This window comes from Chamaea fasciata, unplaced genomic scaffold (assembly GCF_029207755.1).
Source record: "Chamaea fasciata isolate MVZ Bird 193981 ecotype frontalis unplaced genomic scaffold, bChaFas1.0.hap1 SCAF_8, whole genome shotgun sequence".
NCBI classification, from domain to species: Eukaryota; Metazoa; Chordata; class Aves; order Passeriformes; family Sylviidae; genus Chamaea; species Chamaea fasciata.
The window spans coordinates 19514646-19531143 of record NW_027094093.1 but is presented as its reverse complement, the minus strand read 5'-3'; the positions used below and the strand labels follow the sequence as shown (position 1 = coordinate 19531143).

Sequence of the window (16498 nt, the reverse complement as noted above, 5' to 3'; positions counted from 1 at the left end):
TGTCCCTACCAGCTATAAGAGAACTCAAAACTGTCTAGTACTGTGCAGCATGATTGTTAGAAAGCACAAGGCTGAAGTGAGACTCTCACTAATTCTGAAATCTCTATGGATGATGTGTCTTGCTGTAAGCTAGAAGAGGGTGCATTGTGGAATGCAGAAGGGAATAACTGTTATGTAGGAGTTGTGCGAAGTGGTAGTGAAAATAGAACAATAATTGTACAGCTATTTCTCTGGCTTATGAGTTGCTTTTCTTCCTACAATTTTTGAGGAAGAGAGCTGTGATAATGAATTCATGAGACAAAGTTGCTGATTTTATTCCAGATGTAATGATTTCATTAACAAAATCTGCATATTCTATATAAAGTTTGGACTTTTTTATTTTTACAACCTAGGTGAATATCACAGTAGAACTTCTGGGACACCACATATCTTTCCAGATGGCTTTTCTGAGGCTGTTTAGAGCCATGGAATACAGTCAGTAGGCTGTGGTTCACAGATGGAAAATGGATTTGTGCACTGTCTGTAACCTCTACTTCTTATGTGATATCTTATATCTTGTATGATATACATAATACATGGAGTCTGTTTATCATGGGAATACCATTAAAGGGTGATAATATGCAGTCATTGATTCTAATGTTGATCTTAGAGAGAAATATTTTCTTTAAAAGTAGAAAAATGTTGCACATTTGTCTGACTGCCATTTAAGTTAGTCTGTCATGCCTGGTCTGATTTAATTTGTTCTGATGGGAAAGGTTTACAAAATAGAAGAGGTCAGGAGTTATGAGAGAATAGTGAAATTTACTTTGATGGGGAATATCTCTTTTCATGGATGAAAGAAATAGTGTCAGTGGCTGAAGCCTATAAATAAATATTTGTCTTACGCTATTGTTCAGATTGGTCAACGTTTTCAAGATTTAAGTTATCTCTGCTTAAAAGAAAAAAATCATGCTATTTGTCCCTATTCCAGCCTCAGAGCAGCTTGAGTAGACTCCATCAGGTTGTCCTTGTGCTTTCATTCTGTCTTTTCCCAAGTATGCAAAATTCTGTCTTTTCCCAAGTATGCAACAAGCCCCTGGAGTGCCAGGGGCTTGTTAATGGCATGTAGTCATGCCTCAAATTGCATAAACATGTGCAGTCCCAAATAGTTTTCTAATATGTTCCCTATCCAGTAGAGTTAATTACCAAAGTGTAATTTTTCAGCATCTGGTGTGGGCTATTTTGCTTGCCTACAAGGAAAAAATTTAACCACTGAGAAGTTTTCTCCAACTGATGGCAGAAATACTTGTAATTGGTAGGTCTCTAAAATGTTGAGGCTTCTTCTGGGGTGGATACTGCTAAGGTTTTTACAGCTAGAAGCCCCTTTCTGTACATCATTTCAAAGCCCAGAGATGTCTGAGGCCTGATGTGAGGGGAGTAAAAGGAGAAGTTTCTCCCTAAATGAATTTCAGCTGCAGTATTTTAGTGTTAAGATCTGAATGTGTGGTTGTTGCAGAAGTGGTTGTGTTCATACATAACTTTTCACTGTATAAATGAAAAGTGAATGGCAGCTTTTATTAAAACAAGGATAGTTTATTTTCTGAAGCTTAACAAATCAGGAAATAGAAAAAGCACAATCTTTACAACTTCAGCTGTTCCTCATAATGTTTACATTTTGTGGTGGTTTCAGGTTTTTTATATCCAGATTTTACATTATTGAAGATAATAGCAGATACTGTTCTTTTGCTTTATTGTACTGTAAAATAATGACTTCAGTTGTAGGAATGCAATGATGTCATAGATGCAAAAGGCACTTTTACCGATGGCAGGTGTAGAACCTTATTTAGATAGGTATTATTGAGTCCAAGAAAATTTTGTTTTAATTTAAACAGAAGAGGTTTATGGTACGTATTTCACATCTCTGATTCCATGTAATGCATAAATATGCCATCTGTAAATGCTGCCATGTTACTACAATGCACAAAAATGCTCACTAAAATTTTTCCTCAGTCCTCCATCATGACTCCATCTGTAAAAATTTTGCATTAGATTTTATTTTGCCAACAGTGTCTTCTGGTACAAGGAAATGTTAATGTGTTTTTAAGATTTGGAGACATCATTTTAAGGGTTATAATTTTCAGAACAAGAGCAGGCAATGGCATTAGATTTTTTTTTTTTAAGGAAAAATGTGTTTATTACACAACAGTTGCTTAGAGGGACACATCATAATATTATGTTGGTACAAATAGTGCCTTGCGTTGTTTTCTGTCAAACCTGTTTGTTAGGGTAATTGTTATAGCGACAGAGAACTAAATATCAGTCTGTCTTTGTTTTGCTTATAAGGTTGTATCAAAGCTATTTCCAGTCTATTCTCTGTTTCTTTGCACGTGAATGTCTTTAGCATTTCACCTAAAGCATTAAAACCATGTGTTCAATATGTTGTTGTGTTGGGGTATTTTTGTGAGGTGCAGTTGTTCCCACGTTTATATTCTCCGCCACAGCCCCCCTGCAAGCAAAGCTTGTTCTTGAGGTTGGCTTATCAGGAGCTCCAGATCTGTAGCTGCTGTTTCAGTGCATGTAGAACAGCCTGTTCACTGATTTCAGAGAAGTCTTTCACCTTCCCTGCTCCTCTGTTGACGTACTAAGTTTATGTGTTCAGAATACTGTTCTTTATTTATTGGGAACTTTTGCAGTCAGTGATGGTGTTGTCTTCTGTTGCCTTTGTCACCATCACACTCTTATGATTGGACACACTTGGATTTTACATCTCCTGGTTAAGCACAGAAGTAGCTAATATACCTACTGACAGCCACCAAATGGGCAAAAAATTGTCTTTCTCAGAGAAACCATCAACCAGTGAGCTTCCCTAATAATGATCAATATAGGAAGGCTAAGTTAATATCATCTTAAATTTCAACTTTCCTTTCTATAATTCCAGTTCAGGGACAAGATGTATTTTCTTGCTATTTGACGTGAAATTCTAAGATGGTATTGTCATTTTCCTAATCACCAGAACTTGCCATGTGTGTAATTCCAGGGTGGGAAGGAGCCCTTTGCATAGGCTGCAGTGGTCCATTTGCTGCAGGATCCACTCAGGAATGTCTGGGGGAACAACAACGCCCCTGACCTGAAGATCTTCTGGAGGTGTTGAGCCAGTGTACCAGACCATAACGCACTCTGACTGGCAAACAGAGAGAGAGACAAGTGCAATTATTGAGAAACATCTCAACAGTGATAGATCACCCCACTGGTGTACCTGTTGCCCATTTTCAAGTTGGTTTGTATTTTATGACACCAGCCAGCCCAGTCTTAACTTTCGTTAGTTGTATGTAGCCCTGTTGTATGTAATGAGGCTATACCTACTGAATGCTTGTCTGGCCAGTTCCAGGGACCATTACACAAATTAATGGAAAAACCCTGACATTGCTTTTTAAAACCAGAAACAGGACCTCATTTCATGATCTGTCTTAATTCAGTCGTGTAAAATGTCCATTTGAAGAGTGTGCAGTAGAGGGAGGGGGAGATTTTGTCAGAACTTGTTAAAATGTGTTTATAATGGTGCCTCATATGGGGCAATGTTTGAAGCAAATAATACACTAAAGTAAGGAAAGAGAAGCTGTTTCCAGTGTTTTCTTTCCACTGAGTGATCTTACATTTCTGTCTGGTTTTCATTTGTGATTCTATCTGTATTTCTTCTTAAATTAGGACAATATTTGATTTCTTTATCATAAGATGCCTTCTCTACTACTGAGTTACTTAGGGCTTCCCACTGTGTGTATGTCTGCTTTATTTTCCAGGAAGCCATTGTATGGATTGTTTCAATATAATTCCAGTATGATTGGACTAGAATCATTAGCTGATCCCTCAGATACCTGGGAAATTATAGAGACTATTGGGAAAGGCACTTATGGTAAAGTCTATAAGGTTGCTAATAAGAAAGATGGAAGCTTGGCAGCAGTAAAGATTCTGGATCCTGTCAGTGTAAGTAGAAAATGTTAAACTGTAACTTGATTGTTAATTTAAAAGAATTCTTAGAATTGAAATGTAAATCAAATGTGTAAGATGCTGAAAACATCCAGAAGGGAACAATTTTACAGAAGGAGTTTAGTACCAGCAACTGAACAGCAACTTATAATTTCATCATCTTATTTGAGGACAGCATTTGCCTAGTTTCTATTTTAGGTCTGTGTAATTCTTCTGCTACAAATTTAGTTATCTTTGCTTGGAGCATTCAAATTATGAGACGGCAGAGAGGCCTTCTTCATAGGACCCACTGTAGCAGGGAAAATACAAGATGCTTTCAACCTTAATGTTCTTGTTTTATTCTGTGTAGTCCCTAAAAGAATTATTTTTCCCATCATAGAAACACTGTGAACTTTAGGATATTTTAGAGTTGCCTTTTATAGGCAGATAATAGTGTAAGGCAATAATTAAGATAAAAAGAGAAGAGCACATCCCAGATCCTCAGAGGCAGTTCTGTGCCGGCTCTGGTTTAGTGGGTATTAAATGCCTAGCTTCCCATGAGAACCAAAGCCCTAGTTTTCAATGGAAAATTTAACTGGTGGCTGTACAGATTGGATCAAGCTGGAGATTGATCATGACAGCTGAGCTAAAATATTTACTAAAAAATGTTACGTTTCTGTCATCAGCCACTACTGAAATTCATTGTGGTTTTTTCTTGTATAGATCTGAGGAAGGCACAGGCTTAAATTTTGTAATAATCAAGTGTGTGCAGAAATGAGGAAAGTTTCAGCAGTTAAGCACTGTTCTGAGTTGTGGCCTGTGTGCTGGTATAAACACTGTTTTGTAATTGTCACAGAATTATTTCATTAACAATTCTCTAGTAACCTTTTCTCTTTTTCATGGGTGGTTGTTTTGTCTCTCACTGTTTCTGGTGTATGTCTGTCATCATAAGAATGTATTTGGTTTTATTGATAGCCCCTTTGAGGCTTAGTGAAATGGTTCTCTGTTTAATCCTATCTGATGACTGTAGAAAAAGGAAGAAATCAAAGGTTCATGTATTTACATTTACCTCACATGTTAAAAACGTGCATGATTTAAAAACAGGTTAAAAGTCACATGTGTGAATTTCTTACTTAGACAACTGAGCAGAGTTAAATATAATTTTCAGTTTTCTTGTTAAGTATAATTACGTGCTGGAAGAATTCTTGAAGAAAAACTGCTTGATTTACACAGGCTTCACTTTTTTATATGTAAGAAGAGCACAAGTGACACAATTCTATATGCATTAAATGTCCAGTGTAGTGTAGTTTCAGCTACAATAAAGTCAAACTATTTAAAAGTACAAACTAAGAGAAAAATGGGATTTTTTTTATCCATGAGAGTTTGATCTTGCTTTATTTAGAGTCACTGTCTTTATATGTTCTGTATGTTTGTGTTTTTTTATTTAGGATGTAGATGAAGAAATTGAAGCTGAATATAATATTTTGCAGTTTCTTCCCAATCATCCTAATGTTGTTAGATTTTATGGGATGTTTTACAAAGCAGATCAATATGTGGGAGGACAACTCTGGCTAGTACTTGAGGTAAAAATATTTTGACAATATTACATCTTACCTTAACAAGTGTGGTTGAATTTTTGTTTGTTACTGCTAAAAGAGTCACAGGCTTTCATGATTTTCTGATAGATAATGTGTTGTAGCCTACTGCTGAAAATCACATCCAAACTTCAAAATTTGTTTAATAGGGAAGGTCTTGCATTTAATAATACCTGTTGGAATTGCTACATTCTGCCTCCAAAATAAGCAGATTTTTTTTTTCCCCTTGTTAGAGGAAATGTTAGATAAGACATTTATCTAAACTTTTGGGGAACTCAGATATTTGAGGGGAATGCAAAAGATGATAAAGTAGTGACATGCAGGGTACTTTACAAATAAACTGCTTACTGCAAAATTGAACAGAGAAAGTATAATAGGAAAGTCTGTTTTGTGGTCATTTTAAACTAGGGGCTGGTTGTTGTTGGAAACCTAGCTACAGAAATGCCTTCTATTAACTCTTCTTGTTCAGTGTCAGTCAGTACTCCTACAATGTCAAATGTATTTTGGTGGTCTTGTTTCCAGTTAAGTGACTGCCAAAGATGGTTGTAAAGTAAGGGTTTCTTTCTAGGCTTAATTGATGCAGAACTCTGCACGGGCAGTTACTGCTCTGATAAGCAGTAACAAACCATTCAAGCATTTCTTTCTTTCATAACCAGACTGGTAAAAGCTAGGATTCACTTTTTAATTATTGATTGTTTTAAAAATTCCACTCCCCGTTCTTGAATGATGACTAGAATCAGACTAGGAAATCTTTATTTCCCCTCCAAGTTGTGGAATCCCAACATCTAACTTCTATGTACTGGAGCAGTATGTAGCTTTAGTGAAAACTTTCGAGTGTGTTTCCTTTTAAATTTCAGTAACTATTGAAAAGTGACCTTAGTATTTTTGATTTGGTGTTGGTTTTTTTGTGTGCATGCTGGCTTTGTGTTGAGTTTGGTCTTGGTTTCCTCGGTGTTTTCTTTTTTAATAAAAGAGTCTTGTCTCTAAAGGTCCACCAAGTGCCAAATGACAGAATTTTATAGAGCAAAATCATCATATACTCAGAAATAAAACTGAATGGAGAATTTGAACAAGTTGTATGTTTGTATAAACTTTATCAATTAAGTATGTGCATTTCAGGTGGGTTTTGGTGCACATAATCCAAAATTTGGAAGAAATTTGACTTTATAAAAAATGTGTTTTCTTTATATGTGAAAATTTACTGGATAGCCCCCTGCCTTGGAACTTAGAGCAGATTTATGCATGCATAGCAGTGACTTGTGATATTATAAATTAATGACATGTTTTCAGTAAAAAAATATATACAAAGTATTCAGACTCTAATCCCTGAGTCTTTGATGAAATACATTCATTTTATGTGTGACTTTCAAAATTCGTAATTAAAAGGTGGATTTTTTTTCCTTTAGGCACAGTTTAGCCGTGTTTGCTCACTACAAGCAGGACCTTTCTTTGATAAATGCTTGTGATGAGGAAGGGTGGCAAAAGTGGATACCTTACATATTTTTATGATGATGCAAGTCTTGGACAGCTGTAAAGCAAATGTCTCTATTTTTTCATGTGAATGTGCATATCTCCACCTTTTAAAGTATTACCATTAGGTAGAAAGTTGTCAAATTCATTTTGTTCGAGGTCTTTGCTGAGTTTCAAGAATACTGTCACAGCTGCAGTAGTGTTTGTGGGATGTATTTTTGAGTCAGGCATTCATTTACCATATCCTACCAAACAACTGTCAGCCTGTATTATTTTTCAGTCACAACCAGCTTGGGTTTTTTTTTAAAGTTAGGGCATACTTTTATATATTTAATTCACGGGCTAGAGATAAATTTAGTATAGTCTGTCTAAACAAAACATTTAATGCAATGAATTAATGCTAACGAATTAAAAAATAAAGTCAAATTCCTACAGAACTTATCAATGTTTTAAGTGATGAAATTTTGTGTCAACATCCTTTCTATTGACTCAGACTTCCAGTCTAGTGAAATTTTTTTGGTGCAAGGGGAATTTAGTAATAAGTTAAGGAAAGTATTAGCATATAACAGAAGTTAGTGGTTGAACTGATACACAGTTGTTCACAAAAGCTGTTTGAAAGATGCAAATCTTGAGTTTCTATAACTTCATACTAATCTGACTTATGCTGTAGTATTTTAAACTGATAATGTTAAATGAACTTGTGTTGAAATGCATGTGATTCTCTGGCAGAAACGTTGGTAAGGGTGCTGGCCACAAAAATCGGCATAGAGGAGAAAATTCAGTTTTTTCGTTTTGGTCAAACAGTTGTGAATATCAAGGTAATAAAAGTAAAGAGAGAGGAGAAAGGATGGATATCAATACCTGCTTAGAATGGTATGGATGGTAAACTTAAGGTGTGGATAAGAACATATTTACAAAGATTCCAGTTTTATTTTTTTCTCCATCTCTTTTGATATTTAGCAGCCCATTAGTAGAAAAGAAGCTGCTTTTCTGGATTAGAATGTTTCTCTGTTGTTGACAGCACATGGCATCAAATCTGAGTATAGAGATATGGCTTCTGTCTATTTTATATTGCTTGCCGTCAGGAGCATTGATGGAGTGAAAGTTTAAAATTACTAATTTGTTGTTTCCCAGTTATCAAGAGCATCAATCTATTCTGTCTGGCCTTTGCACAAAAGGGTTTTTTCAAAAAGACAATGCATGTATTGTTGTGAAAATACTCAAATAATGTAAATTGGATTTCTGAATCCTCTTTTAGTACTGAAATACAGTCCTGATAATACTATTTTTACCTTTTTTGTTGTGTTTTATAAATTACACTTTAAAATTTTCAGCTTTTTCTTCCCTCCCCTCACTCCGGCTGCTGTATATTTGTATTTACATTGCAAATAAAATGAGTTCCATTGTTCCCAGACCTGTGTTGTAGCACAGCTTTGCATCGTATGTGTTTATAGCCTAAACAAGTATATTGAGTAACTGAGGACTTGCTTTTTTTCCCCTCCTCACAACTGCCCCCTTTTCAGCTGTGCAATGGAGGTTCTGTCACAGAGCTTGTCAAAGGCCTGCTGAAGTGTGGCCGAAGGTTGGATGAAGCTCTAATCTCATACATCTTGTATGGTGCTCTCTTGGTAAGGATGTTCATTGGGCTTGTAATGACAGCAGAGAGTGCAAGTCACTTATTGCACACATACATTTTCTATTTATAGAGTATGGAAATGTGGGCAATATTGCATGGGGTGTTTTAACAGCAGGGATTGTATAAAGACATATAATCCGGTGGACAGCTGTTTCTGTAGAGTGTGTGCAGATTTACTTCATTACATTCCCTAATAGGAAGGTAATTGTTTTTAAATAAGGGAATAAACTTATTTTTGTTACTGCTGATATATAGGGCCTTCAGCATTTACACAATAACCGGATCATTCATCGTGATGTGAAAGGGAACAACATTCTCCTGACAACAGAAGGTGGAGTCAAGCTCGTTGACTTTGGTAATGACCACTTCCCCTTTGTTTTCTTGATACATGCAGTTTAGCCAAAGGCTTTACTTTCCCCTGGGAAGGCGGAATGTCACAGCGAGACTTTTTCAGAAGCATACTCAGAATTATTTTAAGAAGGAAAAATGCAAAAGGTACCCGATTACAGCAAGAATAAAGATTCTAACTATAAATCAGTAATAGAGTTTTAATTTTTAAAAGCTTACACATAATTTAATGATTTTAAATGTTCTGAAGCTAGCATTTTATTTACAAAGCTCTTTTGCATTTCAGAAGAAATGTCAATTTCAGGACTGTTGTCCTCCTAATTTAAATTTAGATATTCTGTCTTTTGCATATGAAAAAGAAACATTCTTCTGAAATGGCTTTTGATAGCCTTAAGCATATTTTTTCCCCTCTGAGCAGAAGGTAAAATAGCCCCTTGGGTCCAAAACCCAACATCCATTTAATTTGTGATTATTGCTCTTAGATTTGAGCATTCCCAGTCTGGATACATCATAAGAAACAAGAGGGAGAAAGAGAGGGACAGTGATAGAAAGGGACTTGGCAATAGATTTAAAGTCAGTTCAATTTTTATTCCTTTGAACACACACTTAGAAAGAAAAAAATTAAATTATTTAGTCCCTCAGATATGTATGCAAGGCAGTGGACAATTTTATTAAACAGAAGCAGATTATTAGTAATATAATTTATTAATGAAACCATATAATGCATAAGGTAATCACCATTGAAAATAGCGTGTGAGTAATATGTTTGTTTAGCAGTGCATGAAGGAAAAAAAATGTTCACAAAATGAGAGTAGGGTAGAATGATATGTCAAAAAAGTCTGTAAATAATATTTTTGAAAAATCCTAAAATATTAAATTTATGCAGTGGAAAGGAAATGGTATGCTGTTGATGTTATGGTATTATAAATTTAAGACATATATATAGAAGATGCTAAAGTAAGCTGGCACATATGAGACTCCTTAGTATCTTCTAGGGACAAAAATTCGTTATTTTGAATTTTAAAGGCAGCAATTAAAATAGTTCTAGGAGAAACATATGACCTGAAGCAAAAGTTGGAGTGACTTCCTGACCTAATAGAAGAGAGGAAGATCCCTCCTCATTTGGGGCAATTTTGGCAGTCTAATCTTTGGTTTCACGCCATTATGGGAAAAGTTGGCTCTTCTCCCCAAAGCAAAATGTTTTTATCAGATGTATTAAAGGCCTTAAAGGCAGATCAGTGTGCTGCAACCCCAAGTGGCACATTCAGGGAAACTTAGACTCCCAGTCTTTCTCATGTCCCCTGGGTCTCTCTGATTCCACATTTAGATTTCAGGGTTTTCTCCTACTTTGTAAGTTTAGGGCAGTAGCACTAGAAAATCACAACAAATATGACAGACTCAGAAAAAAAGGGTACTTAAATCTCGAGTGTTCCCTACTGCTTAACAGTAATGCCAAAAAATGCCCATATATCTATGGGCTTTCTGACTAAAGAAGTATCAGGTACCAAGGTTTTATAAAGTTGCTATTTTTCCAGTCTTGTCCACTGCAGTCGCCACAGAATGGTCTGTGTAGAACTGTTTCGTCTCATTTTTTGCAGGAATTGGAAGATAAATAGTGAAATTGCAAGGAATTCAGGAAGAGAAGGGGCTTGCAGTTGTGACAGTTGAATGACATCAAATTGGAGATTATTCTTGCTTCTGGCTGTGTTTATGATGGTGGAGGGTCACTTACATCAAACTCAGTTCCTCTTTTTCCCTGTAGCCAGTTTGAAACATCTTGTTCTGCTTTGCAGAAGAACTGTGTGTTCTTGAGCTGCAGCTGAGATCTATTATAGCTCTACTTGAGGCTTGTGGAGTGCCTGAAAACTGAAAGATCTCCTATTAAGTACCCAAACACAGTGGATGCTTTGGATATTTTTAGGTTAATCGCTGGAACTAATAATCCTCTGCCATTTTGTGGGAATGTTAAGTAGATTTGTTGCTTGGTGAGTGGAGAAGGAAATATGTCAAAAGAAAAAGAAAATAATAGTTTTAAATTTAGTATAGGATTGGATATATTAAATAAGAAATGAGAATTCAAATCAGTAGGGTTAAAAAAATGAAATTATGACCTATTCAGTAAATGCTATCCATTCAGTCCAGAGAATGAGACAGAATCTTGATTTTAAAAAAGCTGCTTCATATTCAAGGCTGTACATATGGATACTAGGTCACAGAGAGGGTTACACAAATATCTTTAATTGAGGCTTTTCTTTCCTTTACTACATGACTTTACAGCTTGTTTTTTCAATGTAACACACATTTCTTCCCTCAACTGCTGTCGACAGCATAATATATTTGAATAAATGATGGTCACAGTAAATTGACCCAAAATGTCTGCAACTTATCATTCATTTATGCTCATGCTCTCCCTCTCTCAGCTCTTTGGTATTCTGCAGTGTTTTGGAATATCCCTAGATAGCAGCTATGAATTAAGCTGGCTGAAGAGAGATCACAGTGAAATGAACAGAGGCTTGTTGTATGAGCCATTAACTGTTTCCCAGCGGTACTCAGGAAATCACTGAAGACTTGCAATTACACTGAAAATTTAAAAACAAATATAACATTGAATGTTGGAATCAGAAATCAAACAATTTAGCTTATGAATCTAATTTTCTTATTTATTGGCAGCAGTCAATGTGTATTATATGTGTTTCTGCTCATTTTTTTCTCTGGGTAATGCCAATAGAGCAATCCACCGTGGCTTTTGTTTTTAATAAAGGTTAAAGCAAAATATATTTCTAAGTCAGTATTGGCTTTGTGTGACCTCACTGGAATGCTACTGAACTGAACTCATTCAATTATATGTTGACCACAGCACAGAAGATTTGCTGTCAAAGTTCATTCTGATTTGTTAACATTATTTGACTGCACTCTCTAGTTCATTCTTTTGGTTTTTTTCAGCTGTGCTTCAGTAGTCCAGCCCCAGTCAGCAAAGCTCTGAAGCTAATATTTTGTTTTAAGTGTGTGCTTAATTCCATAAATACAAGCTGCAGTGTGAGCTTGAGCTTCTGAGCTTTTCTCATTAGGGAAAGATTTAAACAAGTGCATAACTGTTTTGTTGAACAGGAGCCTCTGCAAGTAAGCTAGTGAACAAATTTCTGGCCTGTGATGTTTGGGCAGTACATTTCTGAAACAGAAGTTTTAAAGTCAAGTTGTAATTTTAATAGTTCCATTTATACTTATGAAAACAGCAGATAGAAATCTGGCATATTTGTGTGACAGTGGAATTTTTGAGTTTGAATAAAAGTGCTTCAAACTGAGAGTCATTCACAAAACCCCCCCCCCAAAAAAAAACCCCACCAAAACCAACTCTCAGAAACTCTGAAGAAAACAGCAATCTGAAATCAATCAAACAAATGATTTGCACCTACTTTGGCCAGGCATTCTGCAGCTGTGCCACAGGTTTGGGTTTTGTTTTCCATATACTAGAAATAAACTTACCAAAATGACAATGAATTTGAAGCCAAGTTTCTTTGGTCTGTTTTGTTGCAGGTGTTTCAGCCCAGCTCACCAGCACACGGCTGCGTAGAAACACCTCAGTGGGAACACCCTTCTGGATGGCACCTGAGGTAGGCAAATGTGCCCGTCTGGTTTGTCTTCATTCATTGCAATGAACACTTTGTTGTCACTTCCCCATAGTAGGAAATCTTTTCTTCCCTCCCTTATGGCTGTGTTTCTGCTTTACCTCTTGTCCTCTGTTCAGTAAAAATGATATACTATTAAAGTATACAAAATGGATTTCTAATAATCATTGTTTTCTTCTCTGTAGTGTTTCCATAAAAGTACAGCAAATCTACAAATAACTAAGGGTCCTAAGAGTGTAATGACTTTCCAGTCAAATATTGTATGTTTTGGGGTGCTCATCTGTGATGTAAATACAGACTGGGGGGAGAAGGAGAAATTCCTTCTTTCCAGTCTTGCTATAGTGTTGCACACTGCAAAACCCTGACTGACCTATGTGATCTTTCACCTTAATCATTGACTGGGGACCTTTAAACTTAGACACATGGGCTGGTATAGATTAAAAAATGGAGAAAAATAATATACAGATAGCTTAGCCCATATTCAAGTATCTTACTTACATAATTTTACATACTGCTACCCAGACATAACCCTTTGCCTTCTATTTCATGAAGCTCTAGAAAGTTTTAACACATTGTTTAACAAAATTTTGTACTTTACCAAACTTTGGGGTGAAAATTATCAATCTTTACTGTCCCTGCTTCAAGGAAAGCAAAGTACTTCTGAAAGATATGGATTATGAAATTTAAAAGCAAGGATTGAAACAGGAGTGGTCTGCTTATTTGTAAGTTGTTCAGCCTTTGTATCGGTACAAGCCTCTTTTCTGGTAAAGGCCGTATGAAGTTTGGGGAATTTGGGATGGAATTTATCTATTACAAATGTACACAGGTCTATTTTTGTATATTGAAGAGTTGAAAGTATTGTGGAAACATTTGTTTTAAAACATTTCATACTTTTTATGCATCTATTTTTGTTGCTAAGGAAGGCTGATTATAGCTGAGCAGAGAAAAGACGCTGCTGTAAGGGGTCTAAAATTGATCTTGCACAGTCTCACAGAGAATGGTTGATATTTCACCATCTCCATAACAACCAGTTTACGTCACAAAGGAGACACAAGATACCTTAGAAACCACTGTGCAAGCGTTATTTATGGAATCACCTTGGTCGGAGACATTTCTAAAATGAGACCTCTATAAAATACTTCTCTAGATAATAATGGACATACTATGAAAGCTTTTATTGAACATGGATTATTATAGGTTATTTTTATGGTAGTGTTTTGCCTGAATAATCACCATCAAGGGCAGTAATCATACCAAATTTATTTTCCCTGCCATGTTGAAGGTATTTATTCTCATGGCAGAAAGCCAAAGAGATAAGCAGATATTTTGATCTGAAAAAATTTGACATGAAAATGCAGCACACATGTAACCAAGGTATGTTATGTACTTGGCATATCAAACAGGAACAGGTGTAGCTTTGAATACTTCCTGTTTTGAAAAGATCTGTTGGAACAACCAACTCAGTACCATAACTGTAGTAACCTGTATCACATTTATATACCTGGGTGCCAGGCTTCATAGGTGTGCCAGTCTGCAAAACAGCTGTAAGGTGCTTAGATATCCATTATGCTGTTGCTGAAATGGCTTTTAAATGACAAGTTACATAACATGCTTGCTCAAGTCACTGCAGTTGCTCGTATAAATGACAGGTTTCAAGTGATGTGCATGATGCAATTTGCTTTATTTCTGGGGAGATCTTTCTGGTATTTTTAAAATATGCACCCAAATTTTTATGTGAAAGATGGAAGATTAGGACTGTAATAGGATAAAAAGGTGTGCTTGTTTATTAGGAAGGATGTTTTCTAGATGAGATTGTGGTAAGATCAGTAAACACTAGAAAGGCACTTAACTCAGTTTTTTGCACTCATTTGCAAAAAATCTTCCTGCCTAAAGGTTTTTGACGTAGGATAGAATTTACATCAAACTCAAAAACATCATTACATAACTGAACAGGAATGAAATGATACTAATCAGAGAAATAGAAAGCATGAAGACTTTTTTTTGAAGACTATAACTTATAACTACGTATATGTGAAACATAGGTACCTCGGTCACAGGTAATCATGGGATCTCGTCTGGCAGTGAGAAAGATGGATTTAATCTGAAGGGGAAGTGAAGAGGGGAGATGAAAAAACTTGCCTTGGATGAAGAGACTACAGTAGTGTTTCAGAGTAGAATAAAGCTGACAGGAAATATTTTCCAATGTAAACCCCAGGAAAATAAAACCCAGAGAAGGATGATGCAGGATGTTTCAAGCTGACAGATAGGAATAACTGGATATAAGCAGGAGACAAATACACTGGAAAGTGCAATCACTAGATCGGCCTGGGTCATGAACAGTATAATGAAGAAAATCATATTTTAAGATTAAGTTTGCGAAACATATCAAAGGGATTATATGGTGTGGTACTTGAAATAGCAAAAGTTCATAGGAAAATGGCAGTGACTGAGGGTGGTGTAAGGAAAGTGTTCAACTCGATGTTCTTACTGGCAGCACTCAAAGTAGCAGCTTAACTGCTTAATTTTTGGGTGACTCAAGCATCTTGGCTCCTTTTTTTCTGATGACTCTCAGGCCTGTTTAGCAATATCAGGACAAAAACGATCTGTCCTTGGGCATTTGTTTTGAGCAGAGCTTGTGATTCACAAAAAATTTGCTGAAAAATGAAAATACAGGTAAAAATTAGGCTGTGAGGAAGCAACAGAGAAACGTGACAAGGATAAGTCAGTTTGAGAGCAGCTTTAAAGCAGACTCACTGAAAATGAATCATTGTTGTTTGATCTAATTAATATTGTTTCGTACTTAAAAATGTAGAGTCTCAGAAACTGAAACACTGAATGCAAGCATACCAATAAAGGATAAATAAGGCAGGATAGTGTTAGTATGTTTAAAGCTGCCTGTTACCAAACACTTAAGTTACCTAAAATCTGCTTCTATTATGCTGAAATAAATTGTGTTGTGTGCTAGCAGGATGAATCAGATTTTAAGCTTTTGTACTGAACTGCCTTTACATCTGTGGTTCTAAGCATTAACATGTCTTGTTTTCAACTTCCAATGCACAACTGAACAAAACCTAGTTCAAATAGAATTGCATATTTCTTATTCCACACATATGATTAGATTATCATGATCCAGCTGAAAAATTGACTCTTGAAACAAGCTTAGTTAGAATATCACAAAATAACAGAATCACAGAGTCAAGTACGTTGAAAAGACCTCTGAGATCATTGAGTCCAATCTATGACCAACTATTATGTCAACTAGACCATGGCACTGAGTGCCACATCCAGTCTTTCCTTAAGCACCTCTAGGGGTTGTGTCTCTACCACCTCCCTGGGCAATCCATGCCAATGTTTAATCACCCTTGCTGTGAAGAAAGAAATTCTTAATGTCCAACCTAAACCATCCCTGACACAGCTTAAGACCATGTGCACTTGTCCTGGTTCAGATTGCCTTCAAAAAGGGACTGACCCCCACTTGGCTACACCCTCCTTCCAGTGAGTTGTAAAGTGATGAGCTCCCCTTGAGCCTCCTCCAGGTTAAACACCCCCAGCTCCCTCAGCTGCTCCTCATTGGACTTGTGCTCCACACCCTTCACCAGCTTCATTGCCCTTCTCTGGACACACTCCAGCACCTCAATGTCCGTTCTGAACTGAGGGGCCCAGAACTGGACACAGCCCTTGAGCTGTGACCTCACCAGTGCTGAGTGCAGGGGGACAGTCATTGTCCTGGCCCTGCTGGTCACACTGTTTCTGATCCAGGCCAGGATGTCTCTGGCCTTCTGGCCACCTGGGCACACGCTGGCTCATGTTCAGCTGCCGTCAACCAGCACCCCCAGGTCCTTTCCCACTGGGCCACTTTCCAATCACTCTGTTCCCATCCT

At 36.6% G+C, this 16498-nt stretch overlaps 1 protein-coding gene across 3 annotated transcripts in view; it reads left to right on the top strand.

The window, feature by feature from the left end:
* MYO3B (myosin IIIB) overlaps nucleotides 1-16498 on the top strand; it is a 194985-nt gene that overhangs the window by 20882 nt on the left and 157605 nt on the right. For all 3 annotated transcript variants that reach the window (XM_066189973.1, XM_066189971.1, XM_066189972.1), the window contains exons 5-9: nucleotides 3777-3960; nucleotides 5391-5525; nucleotides 8531-8635; nucleotides 8899-8998; nucleotides 12526-12602. In XM_066189973.1, the coding sequence (XP_066046070.1) occupies nucleotides 3777-3960; nucleotides 5391-5525; nucleotides 8531-8635; nucleotides 8899-8998; nucleotides 12526-12602 (601 nt within the window). The remainder of the gene's footprint in view (nucleotides 1-3776; nucleotides 3961-5390; nucleotides 5526-8530; nucleotides 8636-8898; nucleotides 8999-12525; nucleotides 12603-16498) is intronic.